Raw genomic sequence first — 25,278 nt, forward strand, 5'->3', positions numbered from 1 at the left:
GTCATCGGGGCAACCTTCAGAACAAACTTTCCTTAGTGCTTTTTACCCCTCTGATACTTTGTTAGTGCTTGTCGTCTTGGTAGCCTGTGCCCGTCACGGGACATCAGCGAGACAAGGCGAATGAGATAAAATATATTTTATTGGACCAACTTCTGCAGCTGCGAGCCTGATTATCAGAGCCCCTGGGTCACCACACCCTGCTCCCTCCCTCTGCTCCCCCGCCCCCCGCGCAAGCTGGGGGAGTGTCCCTAGGGCGCTCTCTATAGGCCAGCAGGCTGCTTGAGACACGTGACCCAAATTCGAACGCGACCTAACCCCGCCCCCTCCCTTCCCCGACCGGCTCAGTGGGACGGGCGGACCGGGAGACGCCCAGCGCATTGGCTGGCGGTGGCACGCGACCAGCATTCCAACGGCCGGGCGCGAGTCACTTTCGGGAATCTCCGCCCCCCACCCCCTTTCTCTACTGCGTTTGCGCCGCCATTCCGGCCTGGCTGCTGCCCGCCGGCCGGCAACAAGAAGTCGGGCTCAGGCTGGGGTGAGTGCGCATGCGCCGGGGGAGGCCGGGCGCCGGGACGGTTCTCGACGGGTTTCCCTCCCGTGTTTCAACGAGCGAGTTCCGCGGCGGTACCACAGTAAAATGGCCGCGGGAGGAAGCCGAGTGGGGGGAAGGCCCTGATCGGAGCGCGAAGGGGACTTCCTGTGTCGGGGGGTGGGCGAGAGCGCTCGTGGCCCTGCGACTCAGACTCCGCCTCCTCCGGAGCCTCGGCCCCGCAGCGCTGCGAGAGGCGCCACCGTCCGCTCCCCGCCGCCCGCCCCGCCTGACTGCTGGGAACGGGAAGCGACGAGAGAGGTAGCGGCCCCGCGGAGGCGCCCCCCTCTCGCCGGCGCTGCCCCCCCCGCCCCCTCTCGCCGGCGCTGCCCCCCCCGCCCCCTCTCGCCGGCGCTGCCCCCCCCGCCCCCTCTCGCCGGCGCTGCCCGGGCCTGGGGGCGGAGGACGCGCCCCTTTGCCGGTACCTGCCCCTGTCCTGGTCAGCGCCCCCCTCCCCGGCAGCGCGGCGCGCGCCCATCACGCTCTTCCCGGGCCTGGAGTTGCCCGGGGGGGGGGGGGGGAAGAGACACTTGCAGCGCGCGCCTCTCAGTAACGTGCAACCCTAATCGGCCCCCTCCCCCCGCCGCCTTGGCCTGTAACGCCGCAGTGGCAGGGTGGCTGCTGGCCCCGCGATGCCGGGGATGGAAAGACTCCTGCTGCACAGACCTGACGGGGGGGGGGGTGGGAAGAAATCTGCTGTTACTTTTCTATCCTGCTGGTTGCAGAGAAACAGTGTTGCAGCTTAACCTCCTTCATCAGGAGTCTATTTCATTACGTATTTTAATGTGCACAGGAAGTAAATTTCAGGCAAGCTAATGCTATTACTATCAATCTTCTTTTGAACAGTGAATCTTTAATAGGTCTCACTTGTTTGATGCCCAGAGATCTATTAGCAAACCATCAGTAAGCTCAAGATATGAAGGCAAGAGGGGGTTTATGTAGAGAGGGTTTTCTTAATAGTGGAACTTCTGCAGGGAGGAGGGGAGGTAGAGATGTCCTGACTGGTGCACTTCTCCCTTTGAAATGTACATGAGACACAGACAGCTCTTGTACATTTCTCAAAGGGAGAGGCACTGCAGGATAGCCTGTGTCTTCCTTATCGACTAGTTGATGGAAATCGCAACAGCTACTTGATTAAATCTAATTTTAATATCCCTAGATGTGTTCATATAGAATAGGAATATGGTATAATTAAGACATCAAGAAGTGTATCATTTAAAAAAAATATATACTTGTCCTTGAAGGAGTTGAGCTCCACCATCCTCTTATCAAAAGCAAGGTAGTTTTGATGATGGTAAATTGAAGTGGTACATTAGTCTCACTTGCTTTTGTACTGTGAAATATTTGACAAACTGCAAAATGACATCCTAGTCATTTTTCAGTATGACAGTCTTATAGAAATTTCACTTAATTGTAGAAAGTGTACAGTTTCCCATGAGGTTGAATCATGTTGAGATATTGAAATTTGAGATTCGCAGAAAGTTGAGATGTTGAGTTAAAGAATACTCTAAAACTTTACTCCACACACTGCATTAAATGCCTAAGTTCTTACAGGTAATTAATGTTCCTCTAATCTTTTCCATCTATGTACAGAATTTTGTGTGTATCAAGGCATGTGTGAATGTGCACCACCAACAAACAAAAAGCTCTAGCCAGCTGTCCAGCATTTAATCTGAGAGGCTGCACAAGTGCACTTCTTACAGCAGTGGTCTCCAACCTTTTTACACCCCAGATCACTTTTTAAATATCAGAACAAGCCGTGGTCTGCCGCCCCATCCTTCAAGACCTCACCCCTTCCTTGAAGCCCTACCCTCTCTATTCTCCTCCTCTCAGTCACTTGCTATCCCCAGCCCTTATACAGTCTACGCTGCTGCTCTTTTTTGGTACTTCTGTAGGAAGAGATTTTTCCAACATGTGGCCTGTCTAGACTGGACCAAGTGTCATAAAAAAACCTTTCGGAAGCCCCCTTATTCCTCGTGGAACGAGGAATACATGGGTTACCGAAAGAGTACGTTTGCTCTTCTACTAAAAAAGGTGGAAGAACAAACGTGTCCTTGAATGCGGAGGAGTTTTTCTAGCCATACCCCCACTGGGTGGAGACAGGATGTGGGCTCTGGGATGGGAATGAGGGATTTGGGTGTGGAAAGGGGTAAGTGGTGTAAGCTCTGGGAGGAATTTGGATGCAGGAGGAGGACAGCTCCCAGTATGCACCTCCTCTGGGGAGTCTTCCCCATCCTGCAAGTTCTCAGCACATCATAGACCTGGGGGAGGGAAGCAGGAAGCTGGCACTACCTCCATTGTCACTGGAGGTAGGTAGTGGGGCTTCTGAGGAGTGGGGCTCCCAGAATCAACGGGTTGGTGACCACGGACTTACAGGGAACACTGCAGGCAACCTATCTCAAACTTAATTTTTTAAATGAGCCTTCCAATTGTTCATTTTAAATTACTTTTAACTAAATCAGATGTCACAATATAACCAATACCAGAAATTTACATCAGTTTCAGACCCATCTAAATTAATTTTTAGATGTTCTTCTAAAGATTGGTTTAAATCTCAAAATTAATTGTCCAAATTAAATTTATGAATCAAGCCAAGGAGAATCGAGAATGAATTCATGAACTCTGGTGTAATGGTGCTGTAACTTTTTTGAAGCTTCTTGGTAATTTAATTGTTTATAAAAATGTTTTAATATTTGAAAAACTTTTAGCCTCAACAATAGAACCGTAAATGTTTAGATCTTATTGTAACTCCCATCTCTAACCTTTTAAAAAAGCCCCAAGTCACCACAACACTCCTTCCTATATAAATAGTATATAATTCTATAGGGTTTTTTTAGTTTACAGTTAAATCTATCAACAATTTTGTCAGGGTATAATATAGGCAAAATAGTTTAATTTGTTGGCGTAAGTATACATTTTCAGAACATCTTGTGCTAAATTGGAGTGTAGAAGCTTTCAGCTATTAGATGCCTGGCATACCGTATAAGATTCTTACACTGCAGTGAAGACCAATAAAGTGATTGTTAAGGTGAAATATGAACAGGTTATTTTCCCTCTCCCAGTACATTTCAGAAGTCACTAAGTGTCATGCTGCCTTACTACAGTTTGGTGTTTGAAACAAAGTGCAAGTTTCCCAACTTCCTAAATGTTTCCGCAGTTTGGTTTCAAAAGGGCAACATATTTGACTCTTCAGTAGTTATTTTTAGCTTAAAATTCTACAAGTTTTCGAGAGTGTGCACTTCAGATGCAATTAGAGGTTCTTACACATGTAAAAGCAATGTTACACACAATGTCATAGTAATTCATAAACTTAGTGTCAAATAGTAACTCCTGCACCTTGTGTGATACAATATGCTGTAAATTGAGCCTCCAGTGTGCATAAGTCTTCATTCATATTTCCAGTTTTATGTGATTTCTATAAACCCTTTTTATATTAACACAAAATAAAGATCGGACTAATTTTTGGTTTCTCTTTAAAATCAGTTTGATGCTCTTAATAGAGATTGCTGATTACTGAAATTCTTGCACAGGTGTGGGAAAAATGGCAAAGAGAATTGCAGAGAAGGAGTTGACTGACAGGAATTGGGATCAAGAGGATGAAGCTGAGGAGGTAAAGTTTTGTTTTTGTTTTTTTGCATTTCCAAGCAAGAAAATAAAATGACTTGGACAAAACAAATAGTGAGGTCTTTTCTCTGAAGTAAAGAACAAGCATCTGTAAGATGTACACTAATACTGTAAAACTGGATAAACATTAAGAAAGTCAAGATCAAGTTTGAAAAATTATGAGTAGTAAAAGGATTGACTCACCACTGGCGTGCGCCCTTCTGCAGTTAGATATAGCAGTTCTTTTCTCAACTAATTCCCGCTGTTCTAGCCCTGGTCTTTCCTTGTGGCTTTGTTCTTCAGCCATTTCATATCTTTATTCCACTCTTCTAGGGTATGAGTCCAACAAACAACAGTCCAGGGTCCTTTCAAAACATCTTCAGCCTGTAACTGTGGATCCCATGGTCTTAGATCTTAATTGTTCTTATGCCTTTCTGTGAGGCCTCACATCACTTTCTATAGCAGCTGTTAGGAGAACCCAGGCTCTCCCACTACATTGGTTCCAGTTCAGACTCTGTAGCAGCCAAAATCTGTTCCTCTTCACTTCTTGCTATTTTGGACTTTTTTATACTGTAGCCTGTCAGCTGGCCTCTCACTTAGTTCACTCTTCTATCAGGGCTGGAAGACTCTCAGGACTTTCCTCTGGCATCTTCTAGTAAATCATCAACCAGAAGTATAAGCTTAAACTAAATTCATGCTCCATCAACTTGATCTTTCATGTCTCTTATGTTCCCCTTGTTCTGTTCCCTGAACACCTTCCAGAGTACACTCCCTAGAATTACAGGTCCTGCTCTTTTTTTCAAGATTCCTCACCACTGAAGTTTGCTTCCCCCCCAATATTCTGTCTCCCCTGCCAGACTTCTCTTAAGTAGAGAAGATCCTAAGGCTAATTCTTCCCCCTAGACTTCCTCTACTTTCTCGTCCTAAAGATTAATTGCAGCTTCCATCTGCTGCTCCAATCTTCCTTTCTTTATACTAACCACCCAGCTGGGAGTTATCTTTTAATTAGAGCTGGCCCATCCTCCAGGTGCAGCCAGGTCAGTTAATTGGTGTTGCAGACCCATATTGAATGCTTTCAATGACAGGATAGGGGATAAATCCTGTCAGTCCCCAAGATGAATTGAACAATGATGTTAATTATTTGTTTGGTGGGGTAACAAGGTCTCCCTTTTCTCTAAATTCTTTAGGGCAGTAGACAAAGTAGTAGTCCATTTGTCCTGATTTTAAGTCCTCTTAAAAAAAAAAAAAAAAAAAACCTTGAGGACTGATCACACCACATTACTATCTGAACTAGTGTTATGAAGGAACTAATCAGGGCAGGGGGGTTACTAGCTTATTTCCCTTTCATTTTGGTCTTGGAGAAGACTATTCAGTTATCATAAAAGGAGCAAGGCCTCCTGGAGCTGATAGATCTCTCTCTCTCACAAGCTGAATTTTGGTGTCTGTGCTGTGTAGGGTAAAGAAAATAAGAAATCCAAGGACCTTGTGCAGTCCTTGAAAGCAGCTAATATTGGGGTAGACAGGACCACCAGGATCCTCAGGCCCAGGGCATCCAGCTGCTTTAGAGCAGCCCCATGCCACTGTAGTTCTCTGCTCCCAGAGCCAGGAGAAAGATCTGTGGAAACCAGATGGGAGCGGAGAGATTTTGCTGGGGTGGGGGCAGTGTGGAAAACCTTCCCCTCCACCTGGTGCCCAGAACAGAGCTCTGTTTGACCAGGGATGAGTGCAGGATCTTGGATGGAGTTGTGACCTGGGGGAATGGAGTGTTTGGAGGGTGACCTGGGATAGAGAGGTAGGGAGAAGGATGTGCCGGGATGTCAGAAACAGGCTGCAACTGGTAGGTGATTACCTAGGCAGTTCCCAGCCAGAAGCCCTGCTGGACCCCAAGGCAGGACCCAGACTGCTCAAGATGGCTGGTTGCAATGGTCAAAATCCTCTTCTGCATGTAGACCCCCTCCTGGACCCTGCACTCCAACCCCTCTGCCCCAGTTCACAACCCACTCCTTCACCCAAACTCCCTGTCAGACCTCACACCTTCTCTTCCACTTCAGTTCTACTCCAAGTTCCCTTCTGCACACAATCTTCATCCCAGACCCCACAGCCTCTCCATAGAAAAGTATGGCCTTTGACTACTTAGCAAAATCTTAGTGTGGTCCCCATCAAAAATTATTGTCCATGCCTAAACTAACAGCATCATCAAAGAGTAGATGCTGAATAGGAGAGGAGCAAGGACACATAATTGCTTTGTACTATTTGATACTCCAAAAGGTGCTATCATCTCCATTATTGGACGCAATCCAGCATGCCATCATGAAAGGACTGAATTATATTGATAAATTTTTGAGGGACACCCAAATTGCTTGAGTACCTCCAAAGCCCATTTCTGATGAGCAGGGTGTGACGGCGCGTTGGGGGTCCCCCGTCTCCTGCACCCCGAAATGGCACAAACAGACTGCACCAGCCGGTGGAATAGAGGAAGTTTATTGCCTCTCCAGGATACAGAACAGATGTAATCTGGTCACAGAGCTGGGCTAGGATGCCTCAGGCCCCCTTGAGATGGGGGGAGACTGGGCCCCTAAACTCCAGCCCCTTTCCCTAGGCTGTCTCCTCCATGCTCTCAGACAGCAACTAACTCTCTTCCAGCCCTGCCCCCCCCCCCCCCCCCCCCCCCAGCCAGGGCAGCATTCCACCTTCCTTTGTTCCTCTCCATGGGGGGTGTCTGGCCATACTGGATTGCATAGTGACTCATCCTGTTTTGCTGGGTCGTGGTACCCATGGCAGCCAGTGGGGGTTACCCCAGAGCCAGCAGCATAGAAACCAGCCAGGTACCCCCACTACGTCACACAGGGCTCAACAATTACTATAATCTACTCGCCTGAGGCGAGTAGATTACGAGACAGCACAGCCACACAGCGCATGCGCAGCATGCCGAACTGCGCGGCTGGAGAGTGGGGCTCGCTGCCGCTTGGCGAGCCCTGCTGATGAGCATGTCAAACACCTTGGTCACGTCGATTAAAAATCATGTAGAGCTCTATTTATTTTTCTTGGATGTGCCTGGCTGTGAATATCGTGTCGGCAGTGCCTCAACTGGCACTAAAGCCACACTGACATTCGGAGACTATGCCATTTGTGAATACATGTAATGACAGCCCGTTGTAGAGGCTGTGGGCCAGGATCTTACCAGCTATAGACAGCAGTGAGATGCCTCTGTCTTTACAACATGCACTGTCACCTTTTGTCATATGTTCATAATCAGGGATTCGTTGAAGTCCTGGGTAATCTTTCAAATGGTGATACACTGTCTCACCCATTTGTTTATCAGCTGGCCACCACTGGCTTTATAAATTTCTGATTGGAAACTGGTCATTTCCAGGTGCCTTAACAGATTTCATCTGCTTGACAGCTTTTTGTTCCTCATCAAGTGTTGGCAATATAACCAGCTGTGAATCACTAGCCCTCTCAAAATTTCTTCAAGAATTCTGCGCTCAAAAGTTGATGTAGTGCTGCCATCAGCAGAGCGCACTGACAGTGCCAGCAACACATGGCCCATAGGGTGCGTTCAGATGATCATAGAATGCTTTAAAATCATGTCTGTTGGCTGCATCTTGAAGTTTGACTGCTTTTCATTTGCACCAGTCCTCTTTCATTTGCTGTAATTTGACTTGTGCCTCCAGCATATATTCAAGCTAAGCAGATTCCTGGAGGTATTCTCTTTATTGTTGCTCCAGGCCAGGAGTCACATCCATCTTATCAAGAAGATCTTGGGCATCTTTTTCCTTGTCAAACCAGTCCTTATGGATTGCGTTTTTGGAAGCCTCGTATTTCAATAGCAGTTTTGTAGGTTGTTTCCTTGATGTTTATCCAGTTCTCAATAGTGGATGAGTGCTCTGGACCTTCATTGTTAATTACTAAGGAAGCATCAAAACTGAGTTGAAACAATGCTTATGTCTTAGGCATTTCAAGTTTACCTGCATCCAACTTTTTCCAGCATACAGCAGAATGACGTTTTGGCAGACAAAGACTCGGAGAGGACAGTGTGTACCATCTAATAGTGAGACCAGGAGTCAGTGTTATGCATTGCAGAAGTCAACTTAACATCAGAAAGATTTTTGTTTTGAAATGAAGTAGTCAGTCATATGCCAGTACATAGACTGAGGGTGATTCTAAGTTGCTTTGTATTTGTTAGCCTCTGGCAAGCTCAAGCTCCACAAAGGTTTGAAGGAGGGGGCCATTTGAATTCTTGCTTCCAATATTAGGAAGCCCAAATATCTTTGGCCATGAGACGCAGTCCTGACCAACTCTAGCATTAAAATTGGCAATTGTGTATACAGGCAGTCCCCGGGTTACGTACAAGATAGGGACTGTAGGTTTGTTCTTAAGTTGAATTTGTATGTAAGTTGGAACTGGTACATATTGTAGGGGAAACTCTAGCCAAACATTTCTCCAGAGCTCAGTTTTATTCTCCCACACCTCACTTCCTTCAGTCCTTTATTCTAAAGCTGAAGTGTCTGCTGAGAAAAGCCGCTCTGCGTCTCCCTGGTCTGCTGGGGGGGGGGGGGGCGCGGCGCGCGCTAGCTTCGCATCTCCCTGGTCTGCTGGGGGGAAGCAGCTAGTGCGAGGTTGCCTCACCCCGTTTGTAAGTAGGGATCTGATGCAAGTCGGATCCATGTAACCCGGGGACTGCCTGTATATAGTTTGGATTTCAAATGTACTGAAGAGATGACTCAATTCAGCCATCATAGAAAGCTTCCTTTTCATCATCTGCCTGCAGCCGGCAATGTGGGTGCATATGCACTAACAAGTACAAGACATTATTCCTGCCTCAGTGGAGGTTTTGTGGTCATGAGGCAAGAGAACTGATGGCATGTGGCTGGAATTCAAGCTGGGGAACTAGTCATGTCCTGATGGTGAAGCCAATTCTTGGATGCTCCTCACAATAATATGCATGGCTTGCTCTATTCTCTGTGGTATCAGATATGCAAGTTTCTTAGGGCTGCAACGTCAGTGTTATAATGTATACATTCTCTACCAATGATTGCTTGTGACCACAAAATTGGATATCCAGTCAGTCATGGTTAACCAACAGGAATCAGCTGGAATAAACTGTGTTTAGCGATTGTCCTCTTTCCCCCTCTTATTTTGAAGAAAGCAGCCCTATCCCTAAATAAGGCTGCTTTGTCACCTGGGCAGCATATGGCAGCTGCTGCTGTTCCAGGTCAGCAGACAGACAACCATCATTCCTGCACAGCCTATATGCAGGTTTATGGTTATATACTTCCAGTGGTGTCCTCCTTCTGGAATCAGCCTCAAGAGACATACCTTCACATATGATAGGGTGCGTAAAGAGTGATAAATGTTAAATATCCTGCCTGATTATTTTCTTTCAGAGAAGTGTATTTCTTCTTTATTTTAGGGAAAGGTGTGTTTGCTGCCAAAACACGAAGGCTCTTCAATCCTGAACAGTTGCTTGAATGTCAGCTGAAGGATTGAAATCACCTTTGGAAGCAGAAAAATTGTTCATTTTACTAGTCATTCATAAGATATATGTGCTCAAAATCAATGTTCTTTTTCCGTTATTTTGTTCTTCCTTTTCCTCTATTCATTTTATTCTCCACTTCTCATTTGTGAAGCTTTGGCAAACTTTCAGAAATCAATCTAATTGTTGGAAGTGGGAGTTACTACTGAAGCTGGGAGTGAATGATGGGAAATAGTCCCTTAGTGATTGCCTGTTCTGTTTAATCCCTCTAAAAAAAATGGCTTTGGCTTCCGTTAGGAGATAGGATAATGGGCTAGATGGACCATTGGCCTGATTCAGGGATGTTAAATTTAGATTAATTGGCTAATCAAATAGTTGATGCAATTTGTATTCACTATTTGATTAGTCGGTAAGGGCACCTCTGCCTTTGACATATAGCAATAGCCCCTTTGAAGCACTGTGGGGAGCAGGGGCCAGCCGGGGACTCGAGCAGTTCCCTGCGGTGTTTCAAAACGGCCATTCTTACAACTGCTTGGAATGCAGAAGACTGATGCTGCTGATAGGTTTCTTTCCATGGTATTTTGATCCTGCTTGTTCTCAGATCCTCACCATTGATTCCATGGTTTGCACTCTTCCTACAGGTGGGAACTTTTTCAGTGGCCAGTGAAGAAGTTCTGAAGAACAGAGCTATTAAGAAAGCAAAGCGCCGAAATGTTGGGTTTGAGGTAACTAACACTAATATAGTTAGACTGATTTTAATACTGGAAAACGTGCCACCTGTACTCTATTAATGTTTATGTATTGCACATTTCTCCTAAAATTTAACTAACTTAGTACCTTTTTAAAAAAATTACTATAGTGGACACATTTCAAATAACCTCTGCAGCAAATGTACCTAGATTATTGTATTTTTAGTAACAGTCCATATAGCAGTGGTAAGGTTAAGGTTGCCAGATGTCTACTGAAATACCCTATTTTTAGTTGCTATACTTCTAACCATTAGGCCTGAAATTTGCCATCCTGAAATTTCCTGAAACTGGCAGAAGATGTATGTATGGAAAATACATCTCCCCCCCCCCAATTTTTACCTGCAGTTATTGTATAGCTCTACAGTTGTGTGTTCAGCAAAGCAAGTTAATTATGCAAGATTCTTGCTATGGGAATATATCAACTGTTCATCAACAATGATGATACAATGTTTAGTTACTAACACATCTTCCTGTCAGACTTCCACATACAGGCAGTCCCCGGGTTACATGGATCCGACTTACTTCGGATCCCTACTTACAAACGGGGTGAGGCAACCTTGCACTAGCTGCTTCTCCCAAGCAGACCAGGGAGACGCGAAGCTAGCACCCCCTCCCCCCAGCAGACCAGGGAGACGTGGAGCGGCTTTTCTCAGCAGACACCTCAGCTTGAGAATAAAGGACTGAGGGAAGTGAGGTGTGGGAGAATAAAACTGAGCTCTGGAGAAATGTTTGGCTAGAGTTTCCCCTACAATATGTACCTGTTCTGACTTACATACAAATTCAACTTAAGAACAAATCTATAGTCCCTATCTTGTACGTAACCCGGGGACTGCCTGTACTGTACAATATATACTTTTTAAAATAGGGCATTTTCCTAATCATTACTGATCTTACAGATCTTTCACCATACATTCACACCAATGCCAAAATACTTCCATTAGTAGTCAGACATTTACAGATAGAGAAACTTCCATTAGTAGTCATAAACATTTACAGATAGAGAAAGGAAGGAAAATATTGCTTGAAAATTAACTAAATGGCTATCTGTTGAAATTACTTTATAATACCCCACCAGATATGGCAGAATGTATGTACCTTTGTACTTGTATTTGTTAGTTGCCTGAGCCAAAGTACTGTAAATTATAAACATTTTGTTGAAAACAAAGCATGTATGAACTGTAAAGAAGTTGATGCCTGACTTCTGTAAATAGAGAATGGCTAGAAAATGATTTGTCAAATGTAGTAAACTACAAAAACCACCCTTACTTGTTTTTGTAAGGATTCAGTACCATTGAAAGTATCCTTGACAATTTTTTACTGGAAATGTAAAAATGAGTAGTCCTATAGCATCTGAGAGATGAACAAATTATATAAAATCATGAGCTTTCATGGGCAAAATTATATATCTCTATTTTAGTTTCTAAAGTGCTAAAGGACTTCTCATTTTTATAGTTAGACTAATATGACTACCCCCCTGAGTCTTGGAACTGTGTTTGTAGTACTGTTTAATACTAAGTTGGTGGAATAATATGTGGGTGAGGTATGTAACTGCTAGTATTTTTTTTTTTTCAGTCTGACAGTGGAGGAGCTTTTAAAGGGTTTAAGGGTTTTGTTTTACCTTCTGGTAAAGGAGGTGGCTTCACTGGATTTGGTAATGGTACAGAAATTAAGCCTTTGGAAGGGCTGTCGAATGGAAGCAGCGGTATTTCTTCTACTCCCTCATTCACTTGTGTAAAGACTGCTTCTGAAGCACAGCCTGCGTTTGGTAAGTTGATGAATACATTTATTTGTATTAAATGAAACTTCTATGTAATTATTTCCAAAGTTGTTTAAGGCACAATGGTGGCCCCAACTTTAAGTAACAGTTTTAAATTGTTATAGTAAGAGAAGGCTTCAAAAAACTGTTGGGATTTCTTACAAAGACTTTATACAAGTGGGAAGGATGGGTCATCCTAAACTTAGTTGGACCCACAAATGTAATATTTGGAAACTAATTCATATTTGGCAATAGTTTAAATAGAAGTTAGAGACTTGCTGAAATGTAAAATTAAAACATGACTAGTTTGTGAAATCCTGCTGATAAAAGTATTTTAATTTTAATTCTCATTTTTCTTAAATTCTACAACTCAGATCAGTTGTGGGCAGCTCTTATTGTCTGGGAATGGTGAACTGCAGCCATTGGGAGCTGCAGGGGGCAAGGTCTGTTGATAGTCAACAAAATGTCTTGTGGCCCACAATCATATTGTGCAGGTTACCCACCACTGACTGTGGGTGCTGTGAAAGTAACTCATAAGATGTGACTGTTTCAGTTGTAACTCTCATTATTGAAAGATGGATCAGATAGTGTTTAGATCTTAAGGGAAGAGATTTAAATGTTTCAGACTATGCTTTTTTAAATCTTGTGTATAAAACATGTGGCTGATCGACTTAAAATCAAACCGAATGCACTGAGAATTGTTACTTTTAAAATACTTGTGAATTACTCACCATGCAAATAATTTTTTCTCTGTAACAATTATGTTCGTTATAGTGTTCTTGAGGTAATGTTAAAATCATGATTCTGGCCACTTGGTTCTATAATTGTTTTCTAAAATAACTCATGACAACTGCAGAAACTTCATAAAGCAGCTACAGTGATCTGAAATGGATTTTTGTACTGTAGTTTCTTATGGGAAACTTGTAACTAATGAAGTGATGGGTTGTGCAGTCAGTGGTGGGCAGCCTGTCTTTTGTACAATAATACTTTTGGCTCCAGTTTCCTGGAGTCAAACTGACAACTTTAAAGCCTTCATAATGCTTGTGACTTATTTCCTTCTGGTGGTGGGGTCATCCTTATATTTTTCCTTGAATGAAGAGCTAAAACAAACTTTTTTGCTATTTTCTCCATAGAAACGCTAGGTGGAGCTATGGACATCTTAGCTGCAGATTGCAGGATAATCAGTTTCCAAAGCTGTATGATTTTATGCTGTAAGATAATTTACAATGTATAAAGATGTATATTTTTAAATGGATTGTATACAAACAAAAGTATTCATCCATAATGAAGAGTCTAGACTAGGTACTCTTTCAGTTTACTGTAACATTTTCCAACACTCAGATCTTGTAGCTGCAGCATTTTTCCATACTATGTAAATATGCACACCTTACATTGTCTATACAATTTTAGTATTTACAATAATTAACATACACTTAAGTTATCCTAATAACTAGACTTTCATAGCTTTAAGAAATTTTAAATAGCTTGACAATAGGTTTATCCAGACTTTTTGAAATAACTGCCAGTATTCGACACACATTAAACGACACCATTCACTACATTATCTTAATAGCCAGTACTGGCTATGCTACTTATAGTGAGTGAAGGTGGTAAAACTTTCTAACTCCTGTTTCCCCACCATTTTCTAGAATTATTCAGGATTGAATTCTTTGCATGATCTCTGCTGGAAGATGAAACTTAATTTTGAAAGTTTTTTTTTTCCTTCTTCTTGCTGTATTGTAGATATGCATTCCTGAATTTTAAATAAGGAAAGTACTTATGCCAACCAAGTACTGCTATCTCATGCTCTGCCTCGAGGCTATATAGTGCTGCATGGGTGAACCACTCTGAGTTCTTTCCCAACCACTTTTGGCCTGAAATAAAGCATTAGCAGAGTCCAAGTGATTTATTTGTACATTATATTTCCAGTTGATAGTATAACTAGTACAGTTTGTTAGACTATTATTTTTTCTTAGTCTTGGGAAGGTAGGGTTTGAAAAGTTGTCTCCCTGTCCATAATAGATTTTCTACTTGAAGTAAAAATAAAGGACAATTAAACATGAATTCAAGTGCACACTCCTCATGTTGGAAAGTTCAGTGGGACTGCCTCAGAACAACAGTCCACCAACCACCATCAATCAGGGTCCTCAGGACATCACACTCAGATGGCTCTAAAGAGGAGATGCGGTCATCCATCTCAGAAAACCTTCAGAAAAAGGGCTGCAAAATCCTAGACAAAGTAATTGACCAGGAAAAATGATCCCTGGCAAAATTGACTACTTCGGTGTCAACTAAATTTCAACTGGATTCCCAGGAAGCAATAGGCTCCTCAAGTACTGGTACTTCCAGTAAGTCTAAAGATTTGAAGGGCACAGGCTCATGGACATCAGTACAGTCTGTGGAGAAAAGTGGTAGAAAGCACATTAGCACTTCCAAGATGGCACTGTCAGAGTCAAGGAGAGCCTTGGAACCTGGCTGTTGCACCACAAAAGAGACTACAGTACCAGCCTCTGTCCTCTTATCAAACCACAGGTATTGTTGATTCAACACTGATGGTCCCCTCTCTGCAGACTTTAATGGTACTGATTGCTACCACAATACTGTACAAATTCCATTTCTCCAAATACTTTTACTGGTCACAAACATCTGAATCCCTGTTAGTCGGTACTGGCACAATCCGAGTATCAAATACATAATGATCACCTGAATTCTCCATGGCACTAAAACTCACCCTCAGCTTTCTTGTCTGCTTCACCTTTATCTAATGAAGAGGAGGATGATAATGACCTATATTCAGTCTAAGTGCAAAGCTTCCCCAGGATAATGTCACAGGACCAGACACCTAGAAACAGTCACAGAGCTACTGTATCAATCTGGCAGACAAGGGCTATCCACTTGGTAGGGAAACTCAAACCTTTTTCATCACCCCAATTGACCATACTAGGTCTCATGGGCAACCTATAGACTCCAGTTCTTTAGGAGCACTAGAGTTTTTCTTCTGTCTCACATCAGGATAATTTCCCAGGGCTTCCTTTTCTAGACCCCCAGGTTCTCAAGAGGAGACTTTCTGAGAGACAGGAAGCAAGACTGGACAAAAAGATTACTCCAGTAACAAATATTTCATCATCCTCCCTGATGAAGCCATTAAGCCTCCACCACCAACCATGGCAGATGATATCAAACAGTTTCAAGAACTTACCAAGACAGTAGAGGACTCACTTCAGATTACCCTAGAAGAGTGAAGGAGTCACAATGCAAGCTGCTTGACAACATGCACACATCCTTATTAGCTGATAATGCCATCTCTATCGATAAGGGCCTACTAGACCCAGTCAAAACCATGTGGCAAACAGCCATGATACTGCTCACATGTAAAAAGGCTGATAATATTTATGTCCCTTTTAAAGATGTGGACTCTCTATTTTCCTGTTCACACACAAATTCTTTCATGTTAAATTAACATGGCACATGGTGCCACACTAAATTGATACCATACGAAAACTGGATTTATTTGGCAGAAAACTGTTAATTAGTAGCCCTACAATTTAGCCCAGGGCAGTTAATAGGTGAGCCTTACCAATTCTGGTTAACCAATTATGTCCCTAATATGTTGAGGCCTCGAATTACCACCTCTCACCATCAATTTGTTGCAAAACTTGAATCATCAACATCCTATTGGACTCCACTTTTTACAAAACTAGGAAAAGAGAACATCAGACAAGTAGGTACTAGAAATCTTTTGTGGTTCTTTCATCCCACTTTTCTTACCTCCCTCTCTCTGCTTTTCATGAGCAATTGTTAAGTCAGGAGATGAGCCATCTACTAAACCTCTGTGCTGACTGACGAAAGGGTTTCTAGCCAAATACTTGCTGGTCTAGAAAAAACAGAGAATGGAGACTCATTCTGGATCTGAGAACTCAAAGGAAAAGTAAAGGCACAATGATTCAGAAGTTTACAGTTACCAGCATAATTCCATCTCTGAACTAGGGAGACTGGTTCTCGGGACTTGACCTCAATTTTGGGCAAATTAGTTGAAACTGTAGTAAAGAATAAAATTGTCAAACGTGGATGAACATAATTTGTTGGGGAGAAGTCAACATGGTTTCCGTAAAGGGAAATCACGTCTTATTGATCTACTAGAGTTCCTTGAGGGGGATCAACAAATGTGGACAAGGGAGATCCAGTAGATATAGTGTACTTAGATTTCCAGAAAGCCTTTGACAAGGTCCCTCACCAAAGGCTCTTAAGTGAAATAAGTTGTCATGGTGTAAGAGGGAATTCTCACCTGGATTGATAACTGGTTAAAAGACAGGAAACAAAGGCTAGGAATATATGGTCAGTTATCAGAATCTGGAGCAAGGGGTAAACAGTGAGGTGGCAAAATTTGCAGGGGATACTAAACTGCTCAAGATGGTTTGTAAAGAGCTTCAAAAAGATCTCACCAGTCTCCTTTGGTCTTAACTAAGTGACTGGGCAACAAAATGTCATGAAAGTTAATATTGATAAATGTAAAGTAATGCACATTGGGAAAAAATAATCCCAACAGTCCAGGCAATATGATGGATTAATTTAGCTAATAGAGATCTTGGAATCATTGTTGATAGTTTTCTGAAAAGATCCACTCAATGTGCAGCATCAGTCAAAAAAGCAAACAATGTTAGGACTAAGACGGAGAATAACCTATTGCCTCTATATAAAACCATGGTATGCCCACATCTTGAATGTTGAATACAGATGTGGTTGCCTCATCTCAAAACAGATATATTGGCATTAGAAAAGGTTCAAAAAAGGGCAACAAAAGTGATTGGGGTTTGGCACAGGTCCCATATGAAGAGAGATTAAAAAGACTGGGACTTCTCAGCTTAGAAAATAAGAGACTATATGAAAATATGATAGAGGTAAAATCATGACTGGTGTGGAAAAAGTGAAGGAGAATTTATTTACTTGTTCCCATAACATAAGTATGAGGGAGTCACCAAATAAAATTAATAGGTAGCAAGTTTAAAACAAATAAAAGGAAGTTTTTCTTCTCATAGTACACAGTCAGACTGTGGAACTCCTTGCCAGAGGAGGTTGTGAAGTCCAGGACTTTAACAGAGTTCAAGAAATAAATAGATAAATTCATGGAGGTTAGGTCCATCAATGGCTGTTAAGTATACTGTGCCTAGCCTTTGTCAGAGGCTGGGAAAGGGTGATGGGGTGGATTGCTTGAAGGAGGCCCTGTTCTTTCACTCCCTCTGGGGCATCTGGCATTGGCCACTGTCAGAAGACAAGATACTGGGCTAGATAGACCTTTAGTTTGACCCAGTATGGCCATTCTTATGATGTACAAGATGCTTATTTATTTGTTTCAGCCATCCCACAGTGGGCTTTTGAGATTGACTTTGTGTCAAGACCATTTTCAGTACATGGTACTTCCATCTGTCCTATCATCTGCATCCAGGATGTTTTCAGAGATCCTATCTGTGGTAGTAGCATATCTTTGCAAGCTAGGAATTGGGATTTCCATATGTACACTGTCTACTCAAGACCTGATTCTTCAAAGCCATATCAGCCACACAAGACTACAAATATATTAATGGAATTATGACTATAAAAACTGAATTTTCAAAAATTAACTCTGACTCCAGTACAATATCTGTAATTCATAGGAGCCTGGATAGATGCAGTGAAGGCCAGTGCCTTCCTCCCACTACATAGGTTTAACACCTTAACTGGCTTAGCATAATCGAGACCAGCCCACAGACTTCAGCCAGAAATTGCCTACAACATGGTGGTAGGTATCTTTGTAAGAACTCCCACAAGACCCCATATGCATTGCCTTTAAGCATATCTCAGAACAGTATATGAACCAAAAATACTGAACAAACTGCTGTCAAGGTTCTCAATCAAAAACTCTCTCAAATGGTGGCAACTCCACAGTATGTTTGCGTAAAGTCTTTCTTCACTTAATCACCTCCCAAAACGTATACTGACAAATATATCAACTTTACTACACTGAGGAGCTCATCTAAACAACCATATAGACCAAGGCAAATGGTCCCTTGTGGCATCAACACTAAATATCAGCCTGTTAGAGATCTAAATGATCAGGAATGTCCGTTCACATTTATTGTTGTTGATCAAAGGCAAACATAGAAAAGTTGGTAGACAACACACAATGTATGCTTTAGATAAATCTCTAAAGAGAAAAATGAGTCCGATGGTGCTAAGGCAGTGCAACTCTGGAATTGATGCATTTGTCACAGCATCAACATACCAGCAACCTGCCTACCTTAGAACACCAGAGCAGACTCCCTCAGCAGAAATTTTTTGCAGCAGCATGAATGGAAAATGGACCCTGTTCTCATAACACATTTCTGCATTGGGAGAGTATCAGAAATAGACTTATTTTCCAAGGCCAACACCAAGAAATGTTCCCAGTTCTGCTCATCATTTGTGGAGACACTTTTCTCTCTTGCTGGAACACAGGTTTCCTTATTCCTTTCTTCTATTTTCTCTCCTATCAAAGGTCCTGCTCAAGAAAAGAGAGCAGAGATTATTCACATAGTTCTCATTTGGCCAAAACAAATATGGTTCCCCTCCCTTATCAGTCATTCTTTGGCCCTTTTTCCCCCTCCTCCTCTATCAGAATGCCAGATAGAGCTGCCACCCAACTTGTAGGTTCTGACTCAAGGCACAGCTCTTGATGATTTAAAAGCATAGAGATTTTCAGTTTAGAGGATGTGAAAGATGTGCTACTACATAGCTAAATAAATAAATTCATTAAAATGTATATTCACAAGTGAAAAAGATTCCAAATCTGGTGACTAACAACACAGTGTCCCCACATTCTCTCATTATCCCGTTTGTACTCATCTACATTCTATATCTAAAGTCAGGATTATCTCTTAAAATCATCCATAACCTCCTTTCATGGTAAGATAGCAAGTCTGTTTTCACTTTTCCTACCTGATGTCAGGCTTCTTCAGAGGTTCCAAACAATTTAATCTGTTGTTGTTGAGCCAGTGGATGTGTAGTGTACTTTGGCCTTTAAGAAAGACTTTGATAAGATTACTCAAACATGGGCTTTTCAGCAAAGTAAGCAGTCATGGGATAATCATGTACCGTCTTCTCATCGTTCAGTAACTGGCATAAAGGGTAGGAATAAATGGTGGGTTTTCAGACTAGAGAAAAGCTGGTAACTGTGTCCCTCAAAGATCTGTACTGGGACCAGTGCTGTTCAACATAGTCAAACTATCTGCGAAAATGTGGTAAACAGTGAAGTGGCAATGTTTGTAAATGGTACAAAATTATTCCAGCTTGTTAAGTCCAAAGCAGACTGCAGAGTTTCCAAAGGATGTTGCAAAACTAGGTGACGAAGCACCAGGATGGCGAATGAAATTAAATTTTGACACATACAAAGTAATGCACATTTGAGAACAATCCCAGCTGTGCATGCACAAAGAAGGAATCTAAATTAGCTGTTAACCACTTAAGAGATCTTGGAGACATTGTGGATAATTCTTTGAAAACATCTGCTCAATATGCAGCAGTCGTCAAAGATAACCATTGTTGGGAATAGGGATGTTTAAATTTAGATTAGCTAATCAAATAGTAGATGCAATTTGCATCTACTATTCGATTAGTCGATAAGGATGCCTGAGCCTTTGAAGTGTAGCAACAGCCCCAGGGCTATTGCTACACTTCAGAGGTGAAAGTACTGCTGAGTGCATGGAGCTAGCAGGGGTCTCAAAATAGTCCCCTACTGGCCCCGTACTCTTCACTGCATTTCAAAGCGGCAGCTCTGCATGGAGCCCAGGATCAGTAGGGGCATCCGCAACTGACCCCAGGCTTCACTCGGTACTGCCACTTTGAAGCATCCCTTCCTTTTTCCCCCTGCTTGCTGCCTTTTTCTGTTAGAAGCAGCAAAGGGGGAAGTGATTAGTCGACAGCTGTATTGACAAGTCGTTCACATCCCTAGTTGGGAATCATTATAAAAAGGATCAATAAAGAAATACAAGATAATGCATCTATATAAGTCCATGGTATGATGGCAACTTTGCTGCATACATTTGATTGCCCCATCTTTAAAAGAATTGTTTTGGAAAAAGAGAAGGACAACAAAAATTTAGCTTTTGTAGGAGGAGAGATTAAAAAGATTGACTCTTTAGCTTGGAAAAGAGATTGTGAGGGGGATACAATGAATGGTGTGGAGAAAGTGAACAAAGTGGTGTTCTTTACAAAACCCAAGCTGTTCTTGGACTCTTCAAAGTTTCTTGGCCTCTGTTTATTCGCCAAGTTGTTTCATCTGAACTTTTTGCTGAATGTGCCTCTTCAACTATCAAACTTTTCTAGAGTAGCGGACAAACCCGGTCGTGTATATAGACATTTTCTTTGTGCAGCCTCAACCTTCCCCTCAAAACTACATGTTAGGGAGGTAAGTGCTTCAGTCTCGTTTATGATGGTTTCTTCTCAAGTCATGGGAAAAAGCCTGTTTGTTATCACATACAACACAGTGCCAGTGTTTTATTTCCATAGGCAGGGTGGTTCTTGCTTTTGCTTACTTTGTCAAGAGGCAGTTCACTTATTGAATTTTTGCATTTTCAGTTCAATTGATCTTGAAACCTCTTACATTCCTGGGTAGCAGAATGAGCTTCCAGACTGCCTAAGCAGATTGAGTCACCATAAGTGGTTTCTCTGACTGAATATAGGCAGATGCATCTTCCAGCAGGAGGGAATCCTTGAGTAAACCTATTCTCCACTAAAATCAACAGGAAATGCTATCCATTGTTTTCTACAAGGTTGCAGTTCTGGTTCCATTGAACTGTTTTAATTATGCAGGATCGTGACCAGTGATTTCATCTAAATCTTTTGACATGCATTTGTCCACTAATCAAAAGAAGGAAAAAATGCTTACTAAATTTCTGTGACTGTTCTTCAAGATGCACTGTGCATGTCCATTCTAGAACCTGCCCCTCCAGCATTAGAGGAGTTGAACAAAAAAGGAACAGAGAGGGTTCTGGGGTATCTGAGGTTCTTTATATGGACATTCAGCAGTGTGCATAAGAACGGCCGTACTGGGTCAGACCAAAGGTCCAGCTAACCCAGTATCCTGTCTGCCAACAGTGGCCAGCACCAGGTGCCCCAGAGAGGATGGACCGAAGACAATGATCAAGCGATTTATCTCCTGCCATCCCTCTCCAGCCTCTGACAGACAGAGGCCAAGGACACCATTTTATCCCCTGGCTAATAGCCTTTTATGGACCTAACCTCCATGAAATTATTTAGCTTCTCTTTAAACTCTATTATAGTCCTAGCCTTCACAGCCTCCTCTGGCAAGGAGTTCCACAGGTTGACTACACGCTGTGTGAAGAAGAATTTTCTTTTATTAGTTTTAAACCTGCTACCCATTAATTTCATTTGGTGTCCTCTAGTGCAACAGCAGAGAACTCTTGATCTGCTGCAATATGTGCCACTGAGGGGAAAATTTCCTAGGACTGCAAGGGTGTGCGCATACCAAACATGGAATGGACATATGTAACACCTCTTGAAGAACCGATGCAGAAGAATGGCAACCTTCTCTTCCCTCCCTTCCCCCGTTGTCTCCTAAATTCCCTGTGTTATGTACAGAGTGATTTTATTTTAAAAAATAACTAACCTCTAAGTCATAGCAAAAGGTGGGAAAGTCAAAGTTCTGTTGAATCTTTTTCAACACTAAAGCTGAATACTGGCAATTAGGAAGATATTGTTGGAGAATAAATGTAAAAGCTAAAGTTGCGCAAAAGCAAGGTTAAGTTGCCTGTACTGAATGTATTCAATATTTTAAATCCCTGCCTTTTTGATTGAAGGGACTGATCTGTCTCTCATTGAAGTGAATGACACTTTTTTTTTTTTAACTTCAATGAAAACAGGTTCATGTTGTGTGTGTGTGTGTGTGTGTGTGTGTGTGTGTGTGTGTGTGAAGATCAATATAACTATGGGCAGATCTACACTATGGGGGAGAGGTGGTTTAAAACGCAATTCCAGCTACGTAAATAAAGTAGCTGGTATCAATGTACCTTAAGCTGAGCTAGGGTGCTGTCCTCGCTGTGGGAGGTAAATGGGAGAAATGCTGCTGTTGACTACCCTTACTCAAGGTGCTGTAAGCATTTGATTCAGCACGGCCCCATTAGACCCTCTAAATTGAATGTCAGAAGATTGACAGTGCAACATCAGTCTTCCCAGTAATGTAGACATGCCCTGTGTATAACATTTTGTGAAATCCTGCACAACTGCATATAGCCAAGTAAATATTGCTCTGTGTGTGTGTGTGTGTGTGTGTGTATATCTTCTGCATTTCTTGATTTTTAAATGTACATCTTTAAACTTGTAATAGCTTTTGATCTTTTAGTTTTTATTCGCTGAATCATGTTGGATACAGCAGATAAGTAACTGAAAAGGGACCTATACCTAGAATCTTCCCTTATATCTCCTTGATACTTTCCTACACCGCTTGCTTTTTTTTTTTGTACTGTTTTTGTTTTTTGGAATTTTTTGTTTCCTTTAATCGCTGTGTAGCCATACAATTTTGAACCTGCAGACTGCAAACATTGTACCTCTTTTAAAGTATTGTTTATTTACTTGTACTGCTCTCTACCTGTGTTTTTCTCAGCCCTTAACCAGTGGTGATACAGATTTAATTGAGCTCAGAGAGCTAGCTGAGCAAGACCATAGATGATTTGATATACATACTTTGAAGTAAGTATCTTCCAGATTAGTTTCATTTTTTAAAATTACTTTTACTTTTTTCAATAGGATCTGTGGCATCAAATGGTCCCACCACCACGTTGGTTGAGAAAAAGGCGTCAGGCACAAAAGCTAACGGTGGCAGTCAACAGTCCTCTTCCTCGGATTGCACTCAAAGTAAAACATGCAGCTCTAGTGTTTATCACAAACAGTTAGCAGCTCTAAACTGTTCTGTGCGTGACTGGATAGTAAAGCATGTAAACACAAATCCACTCTGTGATCTGACTCCCATATTTAGAGACTATGAGAAATATTTAGCAAGCATTGAACAACACCACGGAAGCAGTAGTGATAGTGGTTCTGAAAATGAAAGTAACAAAACAATTGGAACTCAGTGTGTTCCTACATTTGGCACTTCTAAACTTCAGCAAGGATCAACTTTTTTGTTTAACAGCAACAAAACTGAGGATAAATCTGACAAGAAAACTGAATCTACAATGGAAAAGAACAGGGAATCATCATTAGGAGCTACATCAAATGTTTCATTTAATTTTGGCAAGAATGTTGATAGTTCTATTTTGAGTTCCCTTAGTTCTGGCACAAAAACTAGTTTTTCATTCTCCCCTGGGAATTCGGGTGTATTTGGAAAAGACGAAAACCAGGGAAAGACTGTCTCTATGCTTTCCAGCAAGGTATTGGAAGCTCAGACAGAAAGTGGAAGTAGTGATGACAAAGGTAAATATGTGTGTCGTTTTTTGTATGTGTTTTTTCTTTTGACAAGTTAAACTTTTGCAAATAAGCTTTGAGTGTTGAGGTATAACTTGATATTCCATGACTACTTTGTAGTGAGCTTTTAAGCTTAAAATGGGGCTTGTCCATGTTTATTCACTGTTTTGCTCTTGTATTTTTAGTATGAATAATTGTAAAACTTTCTCTCATCCTGAATATCAGTCTTGCTGTCATGACAAATTAAATTTGTTGAATTTATACATATTAGTAGCATCAGCTCAGTGTTATATAAGCAGTTTATTTGCCTACAGAACTTGACATGTTACATGATTTGAAATCTTAAATTTGTGTTCATCCAAAATTTCAATCAGATTTGTAATTCATACCCAGTGTTGATTTACAGGCAGTCCCCGGGTTACATGGATCCGACTTACATCGGATCCCTACTTACAAACGGGGTGAGGCAACCCCGCACTAGCTGCTTCCCCCCAGCAAACCAGGGAGACGTGAAGCTAGAGCCCTCACCACCCCCCAGCAGACCAGGGAGACGCGGAGCAGCTTTTCTCAGCAGACACCTTAGCTTGAGAATAAAGGACTGAGGGAAGTGAGGTGTGGAGAATAAAACTGAGCTCTGGAGAAATGTTTGGCTAGAGTTTCCCCTACAATATGTACCAGTTCCGACTTACATACAAATTCAACTTAAGAACAAACCTACAGTCCCTATCTTGTACGTAACCCGGGGACTGCCTGTATTTGAATACCTGTCAGACTGGTATATGTCTAAAAAGTGCACATTTCTCCCTGCAATGAAATGTAATTACATTGCAGTGTTTAGCTCCAGTTAAACAATGTACTGGAACCTGCATATTTAAAGGGGCTGCCACCTGTTAAAGGGAGGATCCCTTTTTATCTTTTTTAGAACATTCTCTAAAATTATAAATAATGATGCAACAATCAGTGTGATAAATGGTATTTTTATAAAAGTGCGGAATTTTAAATAGCACTGTCAAATACTGATTAGATTGTTATATAAAAGTACTATTTTATGTGAAAAGTGAGTGGGTTATTGCAGTGTTTTTGATTCCCTGTCCCCTATTTATCTGGAAATTACTACTGGTACAGTATTGATAAATGTTTCTGTTGTAATCCTATACATTACATTTATCTTTTGAGGTTCAGTGTAGGAACTTGTAACCCTATTTACTTGTAATCAACATTTCAGTCTGCCTATATCGAAGTTCTATAATTCTGTTTTGGGGAAAAAAACCACTGACTAGTAAGTAACTTCCCTTGACGTTTTGCGGCCTTTCCCCACCACACTTTCAATATTTGTGGAACTTACACTTTTGAACAAAACTAAGTTCCTTATTTTTCTGAATGGGATCAACCTATACAGTGGTACATTAAAGCCTTCAAGTCTCCAGGCAGTTTCGGGCCCCTTACTCAGTAGTTTTGTCGCACAGTTGCAGAGCAAAATTAATAAAATTCTGGTCAATTTCACTGCTGCTATTTATAAGTAGGTAGGAAGAAGTCAAACAAACAAAAAAATCAGTGTCCTTCTGCTACTGCTTAGAAAAGTTTTGAGTAGCAGCAGAGACAGGCACAGCATCCTGGTAGAATTCCTGGAAAGAGGCTGAGTTCTTACCCAGTTGTTGTCTCTTGCTATCAC

At 41.9% G+C, this 25,278-nt stretch overlaps 1 protein-coding gene across 2 annotated transcripts in view; it reads left to right on the forward strand.

Annotated features, from left to right (window-relative positions):
• The first annotated feature begins 336 nt into the window (after nt 1-336).
• NUP50 (nucleoporin 50) overlaps nt 337-25,278 on the forward strand; it is a 30,294-nt gene continuing 5,352 nt past the window's right edge. The window contains exons 1-5 of one of the 2 annotated variants that reach the window (XM_075899875.1): nt 337-535; nt 4,120-4,199; nt 10,310-10,393; nt 11,990-12,182; nt 22,950-23,615. In XM_075899875.1, coding sequence (XP_075755990.1) covers nt 4,131-4,199; nt 10,310-10,393; nt 11,990-12,182; nt 22,950-23,615 — 1,012 coding nt within the window. In that variant the 5' untranslated portion in view covers nt 337-535; nt 4,120-4,130. The other variant, XM_075899884.1, reaches the window with a different exon arrangement.

The sequence above is a fragment of the Pelodiscus sinensis genome, chromosome 1, assembly GCF_049634645.1.
Source record: "Pelodiscus sinensis isolate JC-2024 chromosome 1, ASM4963464v1, whole genome shotgun sequence".
Classification (NCBI taxonomy): domain Eukaryota; kingdom Metazoa; phylum Chordata; order Testudines; family Trionychidae; genus Pelodiscus; species Pelodiscus sinensis.